Below are 17,605 nucleotides of genomic sequence, written 5' to 3' on the forward strand. Positions count from 1 at the left end.
AAGGGGTATAAATGATTACTGAGAAATCCGAAAATAATATTCTGAGAATCCAAGCTGTAATGGCATTCCTTGAGTATCCGTTTGAACACTTCATACACTTACATTTTAAAATCAACAAAAAAATCATCATTTGTGGTGTGTGATTCGTAAAGGCGTAATTATGATGGGTAATTCGTAATTATTATGACTGAATCGTAATAGTTGGCATCTCTGAGAAAGGAGTGAGGCAAGGTTGCAGTTTGTCCCCCCTACTTTTCAATGTTTATATAGAACAGGCAGTAAAGGAAATCAAAGAGGAATCTGGGAAGGGAATCACACTCCAAAGAGAGGAAATATGCTGATGATATTCATTACCCAATATTCTGTCCATACCATTCAGCAATTTCTCCAGGTCTTCTGCAGTCTCAATTAAAATAACAACAGTCATGTACACAGCATTCACAATGAAACAGAGTTTGTAACCCACTTTGCCACCAAAACAAAGACAAAAGAACTCTCATACTTGAATGGTAGTCTGATCATGTGAGAAAGACAACAACTCATGTAGACTAGCACAAGCAAAGAAGGCCTTTCTTAAGAAAAGAAATTTGCTCACTTCGAACATTGGTATAGGAATTAGAATTAGGAATTTTGAAGAGATTCATCTGAAGCGTGGCATCGTATGGAAGTGAAACATGGATGATAACTAGCTCAGATAGAAAGAGAATAGAAGCTTTCAAAATGAAAGGTGAAGATGAGATGGATAGATCGAATCACGAATGAAGAGATACTGATTCGAACTGGTGAGAGGACATCAATTTTGTAAAATTTGATGGGAAGAAGAGAGAGAATGATAGGACACATTTTAAGACACCTTGGACTTGTGCAGTTGGTTTTTGAAGGAAGTGAAAGCGGTAAGAACGGTAGGGGTAGACCAAGGTATGAATATGACAAGCAGATTAGAGCAGATGTAGGATGCAGCAGTTACGTAGAAATGAAAAGGTTAGCACAGGATAGGGTGGCATGGGGAGTAAGTAAGTAAGTAAGTAAGTAAGTAACCATTATTTTTTCCCCGATCTTACAGTTTTCCAACCTAATCAAACTCAACGGCGAAAAATGGAAACCAACAATTAAAAGACAAAAACAAACAAAACTAGGACAAATTACAAGCAAAACAATCGAACCACGACAACATTAGACAATACACTATAAAGATACAATAATACTCCATGCTAGTGGACCAAACAAAACTGAAACACAAAAACAAAAGAAAGGAAAAAGAAAAAAACACTGGCAGTGCGGGCAAAGTATACTGAATACAAAACAAAAATACAAAATAATGGCATCACGGCAACACGAGGTTAACAACCTCACTTCCTAGGTATGAGATGGCATGTGTAACTCAATCTCTCCTGACCTATCATAATACATATGCTAGGATGCCCCTTTTGATGACACATGCCATCACCTTTCCCCACTGCTAGCCACTAGTACGGAAGGCCGCCATTTCTCCTGTGCTGACTAGCAAAATTTAACACTATCTGTGCCATGATAATCCACTGCCTGGTTCATTCTCCAGTTGACACAAGTGAGAATTTACCTTTAAGGCGGCTGTATATCTACTTCTAATTCTGATCAGAAACCTACATAAATTACCAGCACACTTCCACTCAGACACTAACCACCTTAAAAGCTTATCTCCATTGCACGGATGGGCAATCCACTTCAACTGCTGTTCATTAAACACCTGCTTCTCATCAATTGTTTCCTTACATACTGTTAGCAAATGAAAGTCCTTTCTCTCGTCACCACATAATACACACAACGTATTTACTTTAACTTTGTCCAACCTTTATTCATATATAAACCTAAAAACCACCAAATTAAGTCTCTTCTCACCATCCTATTTACATTCACCACTCTCAAATTCACCATCTGATTAACCCTCAGAATCATCTTCAGGGTAGCCCTCATTCTACATTCGGCTACCAGCTCTTGTTCAGCAATATCTCTTGCCCTCTTAATCACGTGTTTCCAATACGTACCTCTACTCACCCTGTATTCAATATTATAAAACTCACCTAACTCCAGTCTATCTAAAGCATTCTTCACCTTGTCCACCCAGTAATCCCCATAAGCAGACTGCAGAATTAGGTCCCCTTCATCTTGTCTCAATCTGCACTAGTAACCAAGCACTCTTTTTAAAATGTTAACTTGATATACTTTACACAACATCCTTACTCCTACACTCGCGGTACACGATGGCAACACCATAACAATCTTACAGAACTTACTCTCTACCTGCTCCAATACCCCACACTCCTTCTCCACACCCCAAATTTCAGAAGCATACAGCATTTTACTCTTCACCACTGCATTAAACACCATGCTTTGTATATCATAGCCTACACCTCCCCTGAAATTTATTCTCCAATATCCTAGTTACTGAAAGTGCAGCTTGGCCTTTCCATTTGGCTCATCTAATCTGCTTCACCCAACTACCATTTCTACTTATCACCACCCCCAGATACTCCATCTTTTCCACCGCCTCTATCTCTTCCCCATTTATTGCCCACTTTATCTCCGGTTTCTTTTCGTTCCCTTTCCTACATACCGTCACCTTAATCTTTTTACTGTTGATCTTCAATGACCATTTCTTCGCAAAACTCCAAACCTCATTCGCACTTTTTTGCAGGCCCCAAGCTGTCAACATCAGCAATAATACATCATCCGCAAAAATCAACCCTGGAATTTCTTGTATGCCTAGTACTGGATAAGCCCACCTTTTCTCTACATGACCACCCAGTAAGTCGTTAATAAACACAAAGAAAAGAATTGGCGACATTTTACACCCCTGTTTCAGCCCAACTTTCAATTCAATCCATCCACTAACCACCCTTTCCTTCACCTTAATGCTACAATAGACTTTTTCATGTATGCTTCTGATCACTTTTCTCATCTTCTCCCCCACCCCTACCCTCCCCAGTTTTTCATACAAGGCCTCCCTGCTCACTGTATAAAACGCCTTCTGGAGGTCAATTGTAGCTATAAACACTTTAGAGCCTTCTTTTCCCACATATTTATCAATTATTGTTCTCACAATCATTACATCATCTGTTGTCTCCTCCCTTTTTTGAAACCACTCTGAAAAATCGATAGAATTGAGTAATCTTCTGCCCACTTCCTCAACATGTTTGCTAAAACACCCATGTACACCTTGCTCAGGGAGTCCAGCAGGGTTATGCCTCTACAGTTACTGGGATTTGTCCTCTCTCCTTTGTTTTTATAAATAGGACATACGATCCCCTTCTGCCATTCTTTTGGAAATCTGTCATCTGTCTACTTTTTGCTACTTCCAATAAACATTAGTTATCTCACTTTCCCCTCCCACAGTCATGTTCTTCAGTTTACTTATCACTTCTATCACCGCCTCACCTGTTATTCTCTTATCCAACTGCTGACAGCCCCTCTCTATCCCCCTTTCAACTTTAGAGCCTCCTTCTACCCTTACCCACCCTTCCTTCTCACCTAGTAGTTCCTTGAAGTATTCCACCCATGTTTCATACTCAATGTTAGGTTTTGTCACTCTACTTGTCCCCCTATTAATTTTATTAACCCTTGCCCACACCTTATCCCCTTCCCTGTCTTTACACTCCCTGTTTAATGCTTCTGTTTGAGCCTCCTGCCATGCCTTTTTCCTCTTCCCTAGCATTTTCTTAAATGCCTTTCTCAACCTGCAAAACTGTTCCCTTAACCCCCTCCCACCATGTTTCCTGAACTCAATCAGCGCTCTCATCACTACCTTCCTCTTCACCTTACACTCCTTATCGAACCATCCTTCCCCCTCATTTCTGGTCTTCTTCCTGTATGATTTTTCCACTGCCACTCTCTTACCAGGATATTCCAGTAGCTCTAAAGCCCTATCAATATTGTTGAGGTGGCATGGAGAGATGCATCAAACCAGTCTATGGACTGATGACTCAAACAACAACAACAACTGCAAATAGAAAGTCAAAAACATATCACAATATTGTGACCTAATGGCTGTTGCTACTCTCTGAGTGTTTTGACTGTACTCCCGAATGTCAACTGCAATTGTAACTGTCTCCCCTAGAAACCAAGATCTTCACATCAGTGTGGTGAAACTGAGAAGGTATGCCCAAGGTTCACCTAGCGGTGGTGGGAATGTAATATGGTAATTGTTCAAGTAAGACACTTTACTACATACCCACAGAGTACGTCTCAGTTCAGGATCAGGCAGCTCCGTTGCTAACCTTAGATTTTCATACGGTATTCGGTCCAAAGGTCGTTGATTCCACGCGAATAAAACAGCCATTTGGAATGTGGTAACGTCAACATCAAACCTTCCAATAGCATTTGAGAATGTGATCTGAAATCAGAGATGTAAGAATTCTGTGCAGTGATATATACTCTGAAGTTCACACAATCCAACAACACCAAACATACTTTACCGTTCCGTTGGACATGTGATGATACCATTGGAGTTTCCGACCGCTGTGTTTCTTCTTATAAAAGTCCTCTACTTCTGGGATGTAATCTTCTAGTTCCAACGGGAGGGAGACAGTCACACGCTCACTGCCTCTTGCCCATGCACCAGCATTCAAGATTTTTATGTTGATAGAGTCTGTAACAACAATAATGACGAGAAAAGTGGAAAACAAACAACTGATAGGGTATCTGCCACCTAGACGACAGTCCTTAATGCAAATCAGCGGAGACTGATGATGATGACAGAAACCAAGACAATACCAAAGTGCTCACTCATACACACCTGCTATACTGCCTCGGGTGTTGCGATATTGCTCTTTGAATTGCTGATTAAGGTCTTCACTGACCTTTATGTCCTGGAACATACGCGCCAGCTTATTCACATAATCTGCTGGCATGCCCACTTCACGTAGCCTATTCAACAGAAAAGTAAGCTGTATTAAAATTATCATCATCATTAAGGGTCAAATATATACATGAAATTGGAAAGTTCAACTTCGACAACCATATCACCATACTTGTATCATGCAGGACCTGTAATCCATCCTTCAAGATTGTCAGTGGACAGTTTTCATCAATATCAAGCAATGAGTGCTCCTCAACACCACACTCACATGCAGCACTTTCACGATATTCCCAATTTTTTTCATCGTATAGCAACACCTGCTGTGGCCTGTTCTTATCCAGTTCAGTTTTGACCACTCATGTCCAGCTGGCACTTTCTGGTGTTAGTGGGCAGATGTTTCTATTGTTTTCTCCATTCTGCTGTTACTCAGAATGTCATAAGTGTGTGTAGATGCGTCCAGGCCGAGTTGCGGGATTTAAACCACATCGCTAGTGTATCCTGTAAGATGTTGTACAAGAACTGTGTGCAAGAGTCTTTTTGAATGTTTGTGCTTTCGATGTTATTCTCTGCCGAGCTGGAAGAACAATGTTCCCTAGCTGGAAGAACAATGTTTCCCAGAACAGGCAGCCACTGGATAAGAGTGGACTTCACTGTCCGAGTAGCATGGCTTCATTGAGCTGTACATCAATTTTGGTCAACTGCACACTGTTTTTCCATACAGGAGCATAGTACTGAAAATGAAATGGTGTACGACTTTTAGTGCCAGGAGTGTCCAAGGACAAGTTCGGCTTACCAGATGCAAGTCTTTCAATTTGACTCCCATAGGTGACCTGCATGTTGTGATGACGATGAAATGATGGTGAAGATGATACATAAACCCAGACCCTGTGCCAGCGGAATTAAACAATTATGGTTAAAATTCCAGACCCTGCCGGGAATTGAATCTGCACCCCTGTGACCAAACTGAGTATCCAAGAGCAAGTGATGCAATGCGAAGAGTGTTATCATCTGAACTGCAGGTGCTTCCTGGTAGTTTATGTGGCAGATTTACTGTTGTACTAAGCTTTTTGGACGGCCTCAAACAATGCTATTTGAACGACAAGGATCGGTCTAATGTGACCCTCAGAAAAAAAAAAAAAACACACACACAAAGTTTTTGAGGAGATAGCTCTCAACAACATTTCTCAGTCCTATGAGTGTGATGTTCATTTTCATAGTAAGAACATTACAAAGGCTGATAAATTTGTGATTAACAGCAAAGGGACAGAACTTCCGTGACCGAGATGGCATTTAATATTGGAAGCAGTACCATACATTCTCCCAAATCTATCGAAATGTTTAAGAACACAGGTTAGGACAAGGATATCTCATGTGAAAAGGAAGCAATGTACGGTGAGTTACAGCATGCATGAAGTGCCAGCTACAAAAGTCGATAGGCCTAAAACCTCTTGGGCATTCCTCTCAACGAGTAATTGTAGTCACAATTCCACTTTCAATTCATCTAACAAACAAGAAGATGCAATTAAGAGCATTTCTATTCTTAAGAATAAAAAACAAAAACAAAAAAATAACTTTTGAACAGGAATTTGACTAGAGGAAAGATTAAGTTGTTCGTAGCCAAGGCCAGAATATATGAGCTGGAGAGGAAAGTCAGTAAGTGATAGTACATACCATGATTAAGAAATGTCATGAGAAGTGTTTTAAAGAAATGTGGTAACACAATTAATTTCCCTCAGTGTATTGATGAGGATTAAATCCCCTGAAGGTTAGAGACATTGTCTAAACCACAGTTTGTTGCTTCTTCCTTCAGAGGTTCATTTAAGACATTTACTGGAGGGTATGAAATGTTCTTATGGCATTAATAATTATGCTGTTGATGCCACTGAAAAATATTTCCACAAAAAACGTGACTTAAACAACAGCCAGGAGTGCTAATTTTGATGAAGCGAGGAGATAGCTCTCAATAACATTTCTCAGAAAGTTGAAGGTTTTGTCGATCTGGGCAATATGATGCAAGACAGAAAAAAAAAAAAAAAAAAAAATTGACAAATCATGCAGAGTCCTCAGTCTGAAGGCTGGTTAGAACCTCAACAGCTCTGCCATTAGTTGCCATAAATGGACTAGATTTCACTCAAGAGGCGTACAAGTGAAATGAGGAGGGAGGTAGTTTCCCATTACTTTCCTCATCGAGGCTAATGGTGCTATTACATAACAGTCTGCCAAGCCAACTGAAATGCATTCACCAACCACTCTATGAGTGACATTTTCACACCATTCATAGCAGGGACTGCTATTAACGAATCATGCTTTAGTGTTCATGTTTGTTGCAAAGTTACACAACCGGATCTAACGTGTGGCCATCTATGCAAGCTGAAATACTACACCAGGAGATATTTTGGCCAAAATAATAACTGAAGTAATCCTAGTATAGGCATGAAGGGATTTGCGTTTGATGGAAGTGTTTAGGCATTCACGGTAAAGTGGGGAAGATTAAATGCTGTATACCTAACCCTACTGATAAGAGAAAAATATGGGGTTTCTCTGCTGCAGTACATGTATTACAATGTATATGAAATTACTTCCACCGAGCGAGTTGGCCGTGCGGTTAGGGTCATGCAGCTGTGAGCTTGCATCCGGGAGATAGTGGGTTCGAACCCAACTGTCGGCAGCCCTGAAGATGGTTTTGCGTGGTTTCCCATTTTCACACCAGGCAAATGCTGGGGCTGTAACTTAATTAAGGCCATGGCCGCTTCCTTCACTCCTATGCCTTTCCTATCCCACCGTCGCCATAAGACCTATTTGTGTCTGTGTGACGTAAAGCACAATAGCAACAAAAAAATTACTTTCATAGTCCGGCTCCATGGCTAAATGGTTAGTGTGCTGGCCTTTGGTCATAGGGGTCCAGGGTTTGATTCCCGGCAGGGTCAGGAATTTTAACCATAATTGGTTAATTCTGTTGGCTCGGGGGCTGGGTGTATGTGTCGTCTTCATCATAATTTCATCCTCATCGTGACGCGCAGGTCGCCTAGGGGAGTCAAACCGAAAGACCTGCATCTGGTGAGCCGAACATGTCCTCGGACACTCCCGGCACTAAAAGCCATACGCCATTTCATTTTTCAATTACTTTCATGATAACAAAATCACTGTTTTCAATAGCAAATAAATTAAATTTCACTTCTACAGACAGGTATACCGTATGGATAACCGACCTGAATTTTCCAGAATGAAATCTTGCCCCAAAATGACATCATCACACGTTTACTGAAATTATTTCGAATGAATGAACGTAAGGCTAGCTTTCATACTTTTAAATGCAAGCATGACTAGGTCTATGAGATTCATTACTTCCATAAATTATGGTGGGTACAAAGAAGGCACAGAGCAATTCACACAGAATGTGAATGATGTTGCCAACACTGTGAAACCTAAACTTCAACCTTCTGCTCTATACAAGGCTTCATTCTATCATAAAATTCTGAAAGAGATATTACTACACTTGTTGGACACTTCAAGAAACACTTTGGCTTCTGAAGCAACCTTGGAATCTCTAAGGGTCACCGTTCATACTACTCTAGAGACTGCAAAATATTTGTGGAGTAAAGGGTACAGTTATATTTTAACAGCAAAATTTAATGAGGACCAACTGGAAAGACACTTTGGAATCATGAGATCACTAATATGAAATGACCACCCATTCACCATTGACTTTGTCCATTTACATATGTTTACGATCCAATTAAAAATGCAGTTTCCTCAAGTGTGAATTGTTAACCTCTCCAGTTGAGCCAGTCCTAACTCCTAGCAACCTTTGTCAGGCACAAGCAGTCATTAGTCAGAAATTGCAATAATTTACCACGGGAAATGTCTGATAAATTTCCAAGTTCTTTGAAATTTATTTACTTATTTATTTATTATTTATTTACATCTTATGGCCTTCATTGGACTACTCTAGCCAACTTTATACAAAGAATTTTTCAGTTTCCTGTCAGCCCAGTACTTCTTCATTCTCTCCGATCTTATCCTTCTTTCTTCATCGGAAATCACCCTTCCTATTGTCTGTTTATTGATTCTGGTTTGCTTGTCTGTGAGTTTCCTGATTTTGTTGGTTTTGTTTCTTAGGTCTTCCAAAGTAATTTGTATTTCATCCATATCTTCCTTGATTTCTGTAATCCACTTAATGTTGCACTTTCTATTCCATAATTTTTCTATTATTCTTCCTATGATCCTGTTCTCTGGTGTCCGGATTAGATGTCCAAAAAATGAAATTTGTTTCTTCCTGATTGTGCTCATTACTGGTTCTATTTCCTTGTAGACTGTTTCATTAGAAGCTACTCTCCAGTGTCCATCTTTTTGGTATGATTTGTTAATGCATGTTCTAATGATTCTTCTCTCTATCTTGAGTATTTTGTCTATTTGTGTAGTGTTAGTTGTTTTGAAGATGGTTTCACTTGCATATGTTATTTCTGGTTGAGTGACTGTTTTGTAATGTTTTAATTGTGTTGCTATTGACAGGCCCTTTTGGTTGTAGGTATTGTTGGTGACATATTGTGCTCTGGTCAATTTATTTATTCTGTTATGCAATGCTGGTTTTTCATTGAGGTTATATGTTATGATTTCTCCCAGATATTTAAATTTATCTACAATGTTGATTTCTTGGTTTCCTATGGCAATTTTGTTTATGAGTGGTGGGTCAGTAAACATGATTACCGTCTTTTCAAAAGATATTCCAAGACCAATTTTCTGTGCCATTTCCTGTAGTGATATAATTTGTAGTCTGGTTTCCTGAATACTGCTGGACAAGAGAGCAAGGTCATCGGCAAATCCTAGGCAATTTAAACTTATGTTGTCTTTGGGTCTTCCAATTCGGATGTTCTTTGGGTTAATATTGTACCATTCCCTCATTATATATTCCAAGGCACAGTTGAACAGCAGCGGTGACAAGCAATCTCCTTGTCTTAAGCGTGTTTTTATGATGAATGGCTCAGATAATTCCCATCTGAACTTGACTTTTGATTTAGTGTTGGTTAAGGTGAGTTCTATCAATTTGATTAATTTTGGATGGAGCCCGAAATTTCTTTAAAATGTTAACATTGAAGGTCTATGGATACAGTTGTAAGCTTTTTTGAAGTTCACAAAGGTTATTGCAAGAGGTTTGTTTTGCTTCTTGTAAAATGCTATGGCTAATTTTAAAGTGATGATTTGTTCTGCACAGCTTCTCCAAGGTCTGAAGCCTCCTTGGTATTCACCTAATTCTTACTCAAGTTGCTCTTTGATCCTCCTGTATAAGATTCTGGAAAAAATCTTGTATGTGCAGTTTAAGAGCTGTAATTATCTGGATTGCTTTCATCTCCTTTTTTGTGTAGTGGGTGGATTATGGCTGTGGTCCAATTTTCGGGCAACTTTTCTGTTTTCCAGATTTTTGTTAGGGCCATGTGTAAGGATGTTCGAACTATATCACTGGCATATTTCCACATTTCTGCGAAAACTTGGTCTTCGATTGAAATATTGAAATATTAATTATTACATGTAATAACTTGGTCTTCTCCGCATGCCTTATAATTTTTCAACTCTACAAGTGCTGTTTCCAACTCTTGGATTGTTGGGGGGTTTATGAGTTCAGGCGGGCGTGTCTGTATTAATTGCTAAATGTTCCTGGGGTTCTTCACAATTCAAAGGTTCATTGAATGCTTTTGCCATGATTTTGGCATTTTCCTTGACATTATGTGTTGTTTTTCCATCCTCACTTTTCAGCATTAATGTGGGAGGGGCAATTTTTGTACTTGTTTTCCAAACATTTTGTAAAAGTCTCTGGAATTGGTTTTGTGGTAATTTTCTTCTATTGAGTTGATTAGATCTTTCTGTGATTGTTTGTCTGATAATTTGTGTGAACTATTTCCTGATATTTTTGAGGTTGGTTGCACTCTCTTCTGTTTTGTGTGTTTGAAATTTAAGCCATGCCTGATGTCTTTCTTCATGAACTTTGTCACATTCTGAGGTCAACTAGGCATGTCTTTTACATGTGTTCAATGGAGCTAAATTTTCAGCTTGTTGCCTGAGAATTGGAACCAGTTCTTCGAAGTTATCTGTCAGTTTTATGTTTTGTGTGACTTCTATATATTTATCATTTCTAATTAATTGGTGTGGATCAAAGTTCCTCTTTCGTTTATTGTGTTTTGGTTTCTTTTTTTAGTGGTGTGAACTTAATTTTGATTTTGACTATGTAATGATCTGAACCTATATCTACGCCTCTTAATACTTCAACATTGTAGATTTCTCTGTGGAAGGTTTTGTCCATAAATACGTGATCCAGCTGCCATTCCCCTTTTCTCCAATCAGGATGTTTTCAAGTTTTAAGTTTGTTGGGCCTCCTTTTGAAGTACGTGGACTTTGAGATCAGTTTGTGTTCTCTGCAGAGTTCAAGAAGTCTTTGACCATTTTTATTTGTATGTTTATGTGGAGCCCATTTCCTAATGATATCTCGGTATTTCTTTTCTCTTCCGAGTTGGGCATTGAAGTCCCCTAAATGGATCTTAACGTTGTTAATATTTCTTTGGTTTACAGTTTGGTCAAGGAGATCCCAAAACTTTTCCACTTCTTTCCTGGTCTTTGTTGGAAAATTCTTTTCATTAGTAGGGGCATGGGCATTTATGATGGTATAAATTTTGTTGGATGCTTTAAAAACTCAAAGTTGTAATTCTAGGTCAGATGGCTTGAAAATCGATTATCGAATCTATTATTTTCACACTGACTATAAACCCAGTTCCAAATTGGGGACATTGTTTCATAACCCTTAGTCCAGGTTTCCCCGTTGTAAATTTTGTAGCCTTGAGATTTGAATGGTTCTTCTGTAGTATTTCTCATCTCCTGGAGTCTGCTACTAAAATTTTCTGTTTATGTAATTCATCCGTCAAGTTCTTTAGTTTTCCTGCTTTAAGTAGAGAATTAATATTATGAGTTGCAATGTAGCTGATCTGATCTTGTTTGCTCTTGTTCTCATGTGCTGGCATAGGAATGGGTGATTGCCAATGCTCCGACTCGTTGACGCCTTCTAGGTAGCTACCCACCGAGTCCGATGTAGCCTTCTCCTACTTTCTTGGTCAGGATGGTGTAATATTTCTCCTAAAAGACCTTTCCATGGTTGACTTTCGAAGGTAGTTAACCTTGGGTGGAGCAAGCTCCGATTTACAACTACGGTTGTTAACCGCAGAGGGACAACCCCAGATGTTCAGGGTTCTGGGTTGGCATTTCCTCCTAACCCAATGAGATACGGTTTTTCCGCCAATACTCGGGTGGCTGATTGCAGTGGTTTCCCACCGGGCGATGGGGTTGCCACGTCCCTACGCCAAGTTCTTTGAAATTAAAGAAAAGATTAGGTAAAAAAAAACTGATACTGATAGTACCTAAGCGACAGCCCTAAATGTAGATCAATGATTGATACTGTCAACGATAACCTACCTGAGTCAGTGCAATGTTCAACCACTATCAGAAATAAAATAATTTATAATTTCCAATAGCCTAATGGACCAATTATTTGAAGTTATAAATTTACTCATTCAGGACAGAAAAATTTATAATTTCCAATAATAGACCAATTATATTGGAGTTAGGCATGAAAAGTTAAAAAGCACCAGAGCCAGATGATCTGCCTGTAGACATCTGGAAAATGAAAAAGCGAATAACTGGCTAACATAATTTTTTAATACCACTACTGACTGCAGCACATACCCACCAACTAGTTGACCAGTATAATAGTACCTATTTTCAAGGGCAAGGATAACCGTGTTGAATGTGCCAACTACCAGCCTACAATACAGCTCCTCTCTCACACCATGGAGATCTTTGAGCGTATTTGTGATAGTAGACTATGCAAAATAGTCTAGCCCTCAGCTAATCAATATTGGAGTAATTCATCTGAGTGGTGCAATGAACTGGTCAGGCAGCAGACTTACCTTCTGGTACTGGTGGGTGAGGGAATTATATGCTGGAAATTTCACTGAAATTTCTTGCCAGTGCATCAAGGTCATCCTGCTATCATGTAGTTGCTGACCAGTATTATTTTCTACACACATGTAGTATTCAATATCCTGTTCTGTTCTACTCTATACATACATCAATCAGTAGATGATCTTGATGAATATTGAATTTTCACGACCGCATTGTAATCGAAACCGACTTTCAACCTATTAGGTTGTGTTGTGTGCATTTAGTACGTGTTGAAGAGATGTTAAGTACAGAACAAAAATGGCCAACCGGACACCAGTGGGATCCGAACCCACAACCTCCCGATTTCGCGTCGGTTGGTCTACCAATTGAGCTATGGTGGCCTAGGCCATCTTTGTTCTGTTGGGAAGGATCTAAGCTACAGGTCTGGCACTACTACCATCACTCTGTAGGGTGCGTTTAAGTTGCCCGTTGAAGGCCAAGTCAATGAATATTCGATTTTCACGACCGCATTGTAATCGAAACCGACTTTCAACCTATTAGGTCGTGTTGCGTACATTTAGTATGTGTTGAAGAGATGTTAAGTACAGAACCAAAATGGCCAACCGGATACCAGTGGGATCCGAACCCACAACCTTCCGAAGTTGCGGTCGTGAAAATTCAATATTTATTGATTTGGCCCGCAATGGGCGACTTAAACGCACTCTACAGAGTGATAGCAGTAGTGCCAGATCTGTAGCTTGGATCCTTTCCAACAGAACAAAGATGGCTTAGGCCACCATAGCTCAATTGGTAGAGCATCCGACATAAATCGGGAGGTTGTGGGTTCGGATCCCACAGGTGTTCGGTTGGCCATTTTTGTTCTGTACTTAACATCTCTTCAACATGTACTAAATGTATGCAACACGACCCAATAGGTTGAAAGTCGGTTTCGATTACAATGCGGTAGTGAAAATTCAATATTCATTGACTTGGCCCTCAACAGGCGACTGAAACGCACTCTACAGAGTGATGGCAGTAGTGCCAGACCTGTAACTTAGATCCTTTCCAACAGAAACTACCGACATGAGGTCAGTGTATTTAAAGAAACTTCAAATAACACCCGACTGAGCCAGGATTGAGCCTGCCAAGTTGGTGTCAGAAGGCCAGTGCCTCAACTGTCTAAGCCACTCAGCCTGGCTTAACGAGTTCAAGAGTGTACTAAACCATTTTAAATGTCATCATCATAAGCACAGACTCATTTTATCAAAACAAACTGACAAAATTTTAAGTGCATATGTTGAGAAACATTTTTATGCTTATGCTAATTAGTCTTTAAGATATTCACGGTTATATGGCTGAGGATAGTCCCATGCTGGGCCGAAACCCGTACCATTATATAATATTGTGTTGCAAATACAACCTGTGTCTGAAAAGTTCAGTGAATGGTCTCAGGAAATAAAAACAAAGTAAGTTACACAAAAAAACTCCTTTACTGGCCTTCAAAGTAATCTCCGTTAGCTACTACACACTTTTGACATCGACTGTAAAACTACTGGAGCTGGCAGCAAACGCTTCTTTTGGAATCTCCTGGAGAACCCTTGTCACGCGTTGCTGGATACCTGCTACACTGTCGAATCGGTGGCCTTTCAGGGCTAATTTTAAGACAGGGGAACAAAAGAATTCTGCCGGCGTGAAATCCGGATAATACGGAGGGTGTGGAAGAACAGTTACCTGGCGTTCAGTGAGAAACTGGGTCACGCAGATCGCGGTGTGTGGATGGGTATTGTCGTGGAGGAGCTTCCACTGTCCACTCCGGTATAGTTCAGGCCGAACCCGTCTGATGCGTTGCAGTAGCCGTTTCAAAACTCCCTCGTAGAATTCCGCGTTGACAGGTGTATCCTGGGGTACAAATTCATGATAAATGACACCATTGCTGTCAAAAAAGGCAATCAGCATTGTCTTAATCTTGGACTTTGTGCGCCGACTTTTCTTGGAAGGCAGACAAGACGCTGAACACCACGCATTTGACTGTCTCTTGGTCTCCGGATCACAGAGGATGGTTGCCCAGTTGTACTTCCTCTTAAAACAATAATCACCACCACAATCACCACCATCTCCGGATCATACTGGCAGCACCACGACTCATCCCTGTAATGATGGTTTTCAACACCTCCGGATTTTGGTCACAAACGTTAATGAAATCTTCCGATGTTTCCATCCGAGTTTGCTTCTGCGTCAGGTTGTGTGGTACAAACAGGGCACAAATCTTCCGCTTTTTCAAATGTTCGTGAACAATGGTCCTTACACCATCCTTGCCTACACCCACTTCATCTGCTATCATTCATAAGGACAGTCGCCAATCATTCACAAGCATCTGTCGCACTTGTTTGATGTTGTCTGGAGATGTGCTTGTGGTTAGTCGACTAGAACGCGCCTCGTCTTCAACACCTTCCTTCCCATCTTGAAAGCGTTTAAACCAGCCAACAATGCACTTTTTACTCACTGCTTGAGCGTGGTAAACGTGCGCTAACATTGCAAGTGTTTCCGTTGTCGTTTTGCCTAGGTGGAAGCAAAACTTCATGTTAATGCGCTGCTCTGTTTTGCACTCCACTGTGCATTGACACGAGTCCTCACACTTATTATTATTATTATTATTATTATTATTATTAGCGTATGATGTGTACATGACAATCAAAATATATAAATATAATACAAAATATACAAATATACAGGTTGGTGACAGCATCAGGACTTCACTTTTATATTTTAATATCCAAATTTTTAATCCATGTAATCACTTCTGATGTTACTTCAAAAAATTCCTCCACCGAACCAGAAAATGCATGTAGGGAGCACTCTTGAACTATGTGCTTGATAGACTGAGCTTGAGCACCACAGTCACAACAGGGAGAATCTACCCATCCCCACAGATGTAAGGCTACGCCAGTCCTCCTAACACAACATCGGATCCTGTTCAGGGTTGACCAAACAGCATGGGGCAAACTGAAGCCAGCCAGTTTCATGCTGGGGTCGGAGATATCACATAAGCCACTGGGAGACGACATCCTCCACTCTTCTCTGCAGGCATTCCTAGGATTGAACTGAGGACATGACAGGTCCAAAGCTGTCTTCCATGCTGGTTTTCTTGATTCCAGCCTAGTTCTAGTGTGCTGCTTTATATCTTTATGTATAGGGAGGGTCTCATTCTTCACTATTCTGCACCATAAGCTAGTAAGTGCTTCTTGTCTCCTTATATGAGGGGTAGAGATATTGCAAAGTACAGGTAACCATTGCACTGGAGTTGAATACAGCGTGCCGGATACAATACGCATAGCCAGGCAAAGTTGGATATCAATTAGATTGCAGTGAGAGCTATTTAACCATATTCCGGCACAATACTCGGCTGTAGAATACACCATGGCCAAGGCGGTATTCACAAAGTATTGGCGTCAGCTCCCCATAAAGTTCTAGCTAATTTGCTCAGCAGATTATTCCGGGTCTTAAGTTTGGCCGCTGATTTTTCTATGTTAATTTGATCTGTCAGTGATCTGTCTAATGTTACACCTAGGTATTTTGGTGTACTATTGTATTTCAAAAGGTGATTCCTGAACTATATCCTAAGTAGCCTCTAAGTTGTTGAGATGGAATGCGGTTACTTCCGTCTTTGAAGGACTTGGCTTAAGTCTCCACTTCTTAAAGTATTCATCCATCACCTCTAGATCTTCAGACAATATATCCTCAGCCTCCTTGAAAGTAGATCTCTGTACTGTTAGATTTACATTGTAACGTGTTGGCGGGGTAAATAAATGAATACAGAACCTGGTAGCATCCTATTTCTAAGATTTATTAACTGCGCGCGCGCGCGCGCGCACGCACGCCCGCACGCACGCACACACGCGCACACACACACACACACACACACACACACACACACACACACACAGATCATCGATTATTTACAGTACACTCTCTCAGCCACTCAGTCACACTCGTTAGCGCTGTCACGGTCCACAGCCTACACGTCAGTTTCGCAGGTCGGGATAGTATCCGCTGTTCACTCAATCCTTTGAACCCTGTTCGCAGTCTACACATGTCGTCACACAGTGTTCCATTCTTCGCCGCTCCAGAACACCCAAGGTTCTTCTCCAGCAGCCAGCCACACGGGACGCCCACACACACACGACGTCAGGGGAACAGGAACGAGTCCTCGGCTCCAACAGGCAGATAATTCATCAGGCTGCACTCTCCCAGGCCATCACTGACTGCGCTCCAGCGAACTCAATCTCGCTCTCACTCACTCTTACTCAATAACTGCGTCTAACTCTCACTGACTGACTGACTCTCCAAGTTACTCCTCTCCTTATATACCTGCTCTGGGCCTTCCAGAACAGTCCTTATGCTAGATGTCTCCAGGAACCTCGCGAGATGGAAGACTCCAGATTAATCTTCAAGTCGTTTCCGTAGTCCTCTGCTGCGGGACTGCGGGAGGAGGTGAGAGTTGTTGGCCTCGCACTAAAGTACTGCATGTGATTGGCGTGGCTGAAGTAAGAGGGTGGGCCGAATACGGTGACGAGGCGGACCCGTAGCAAGTTGGCATGGCGGACACTATAACCATTACAATATCATCGGCATAAATGAATTTCCGAGCTGTAGTTTCTGGAATATCACGGATGTACAAATTGTACAGTATAGGGGCTAAGACTGAACCCTGCAGTAAGCCGTTATTCAATTTATGAAATCTACTCCTGGAATTTTCAGAGAATACCTGGAATAATCGATTACTCAATACATTATCAATGAAAGTAATCACCTTAAGACAAGGTACAATCTTGATGAGCTTCAGGAGGA

The 17,605-nt window shown here is 40.8% G+C and overlaps 1 protein-coding gene across 4 annotated transcripts in view; it reads right to left on the minus strand.

Moving 5' to 3' along the window:
* Cul5 (cullin 5) overlaps positions 1-17,605 on the minus strand; it is a 277,814-nt gene that overhangs the window by 98,448 nt on the left and 161,761 nt on the right. For all 4 annotated transcript variants that reach the window (XM_067142608.2, XM_067142605.2, XM_067142607.2 and 1 more), the window contains 3 exons: positions 4,772-4,902; positions 4,452-4,624; positions 4,208-4,369 (listed from right to left, as the gene is read on the minus strand). In XM_067142608.2, the coding sequence (XP_066998709.1) occupies positions 4,208-4,369; positions 4,452-4,624; positions 4,772-4,902 (466 nt within the window). The remainder of the gene's footprint in view (positions 1-4,207; positions 4,370-4,451; positions 4,625-4,771; positions 4,903-17,605) is intronic.

This window comes from Anabrus simplex, chromosome 3 (assembly GCF_040414725.1).
Source record: "Anabrus simplex isolate iqAnaSimp1 chromosome 3, ASM4041472v1, whole genome shotgun sequence".
In the NCBI taxonomy this organism is placed as follows: domain Eukaryota; kingdom Metazoa; phylum Arthropoda; class Insecta; order Orthoptera; family Tettigoniidae; genus Anabrus; species Anabrus simplex.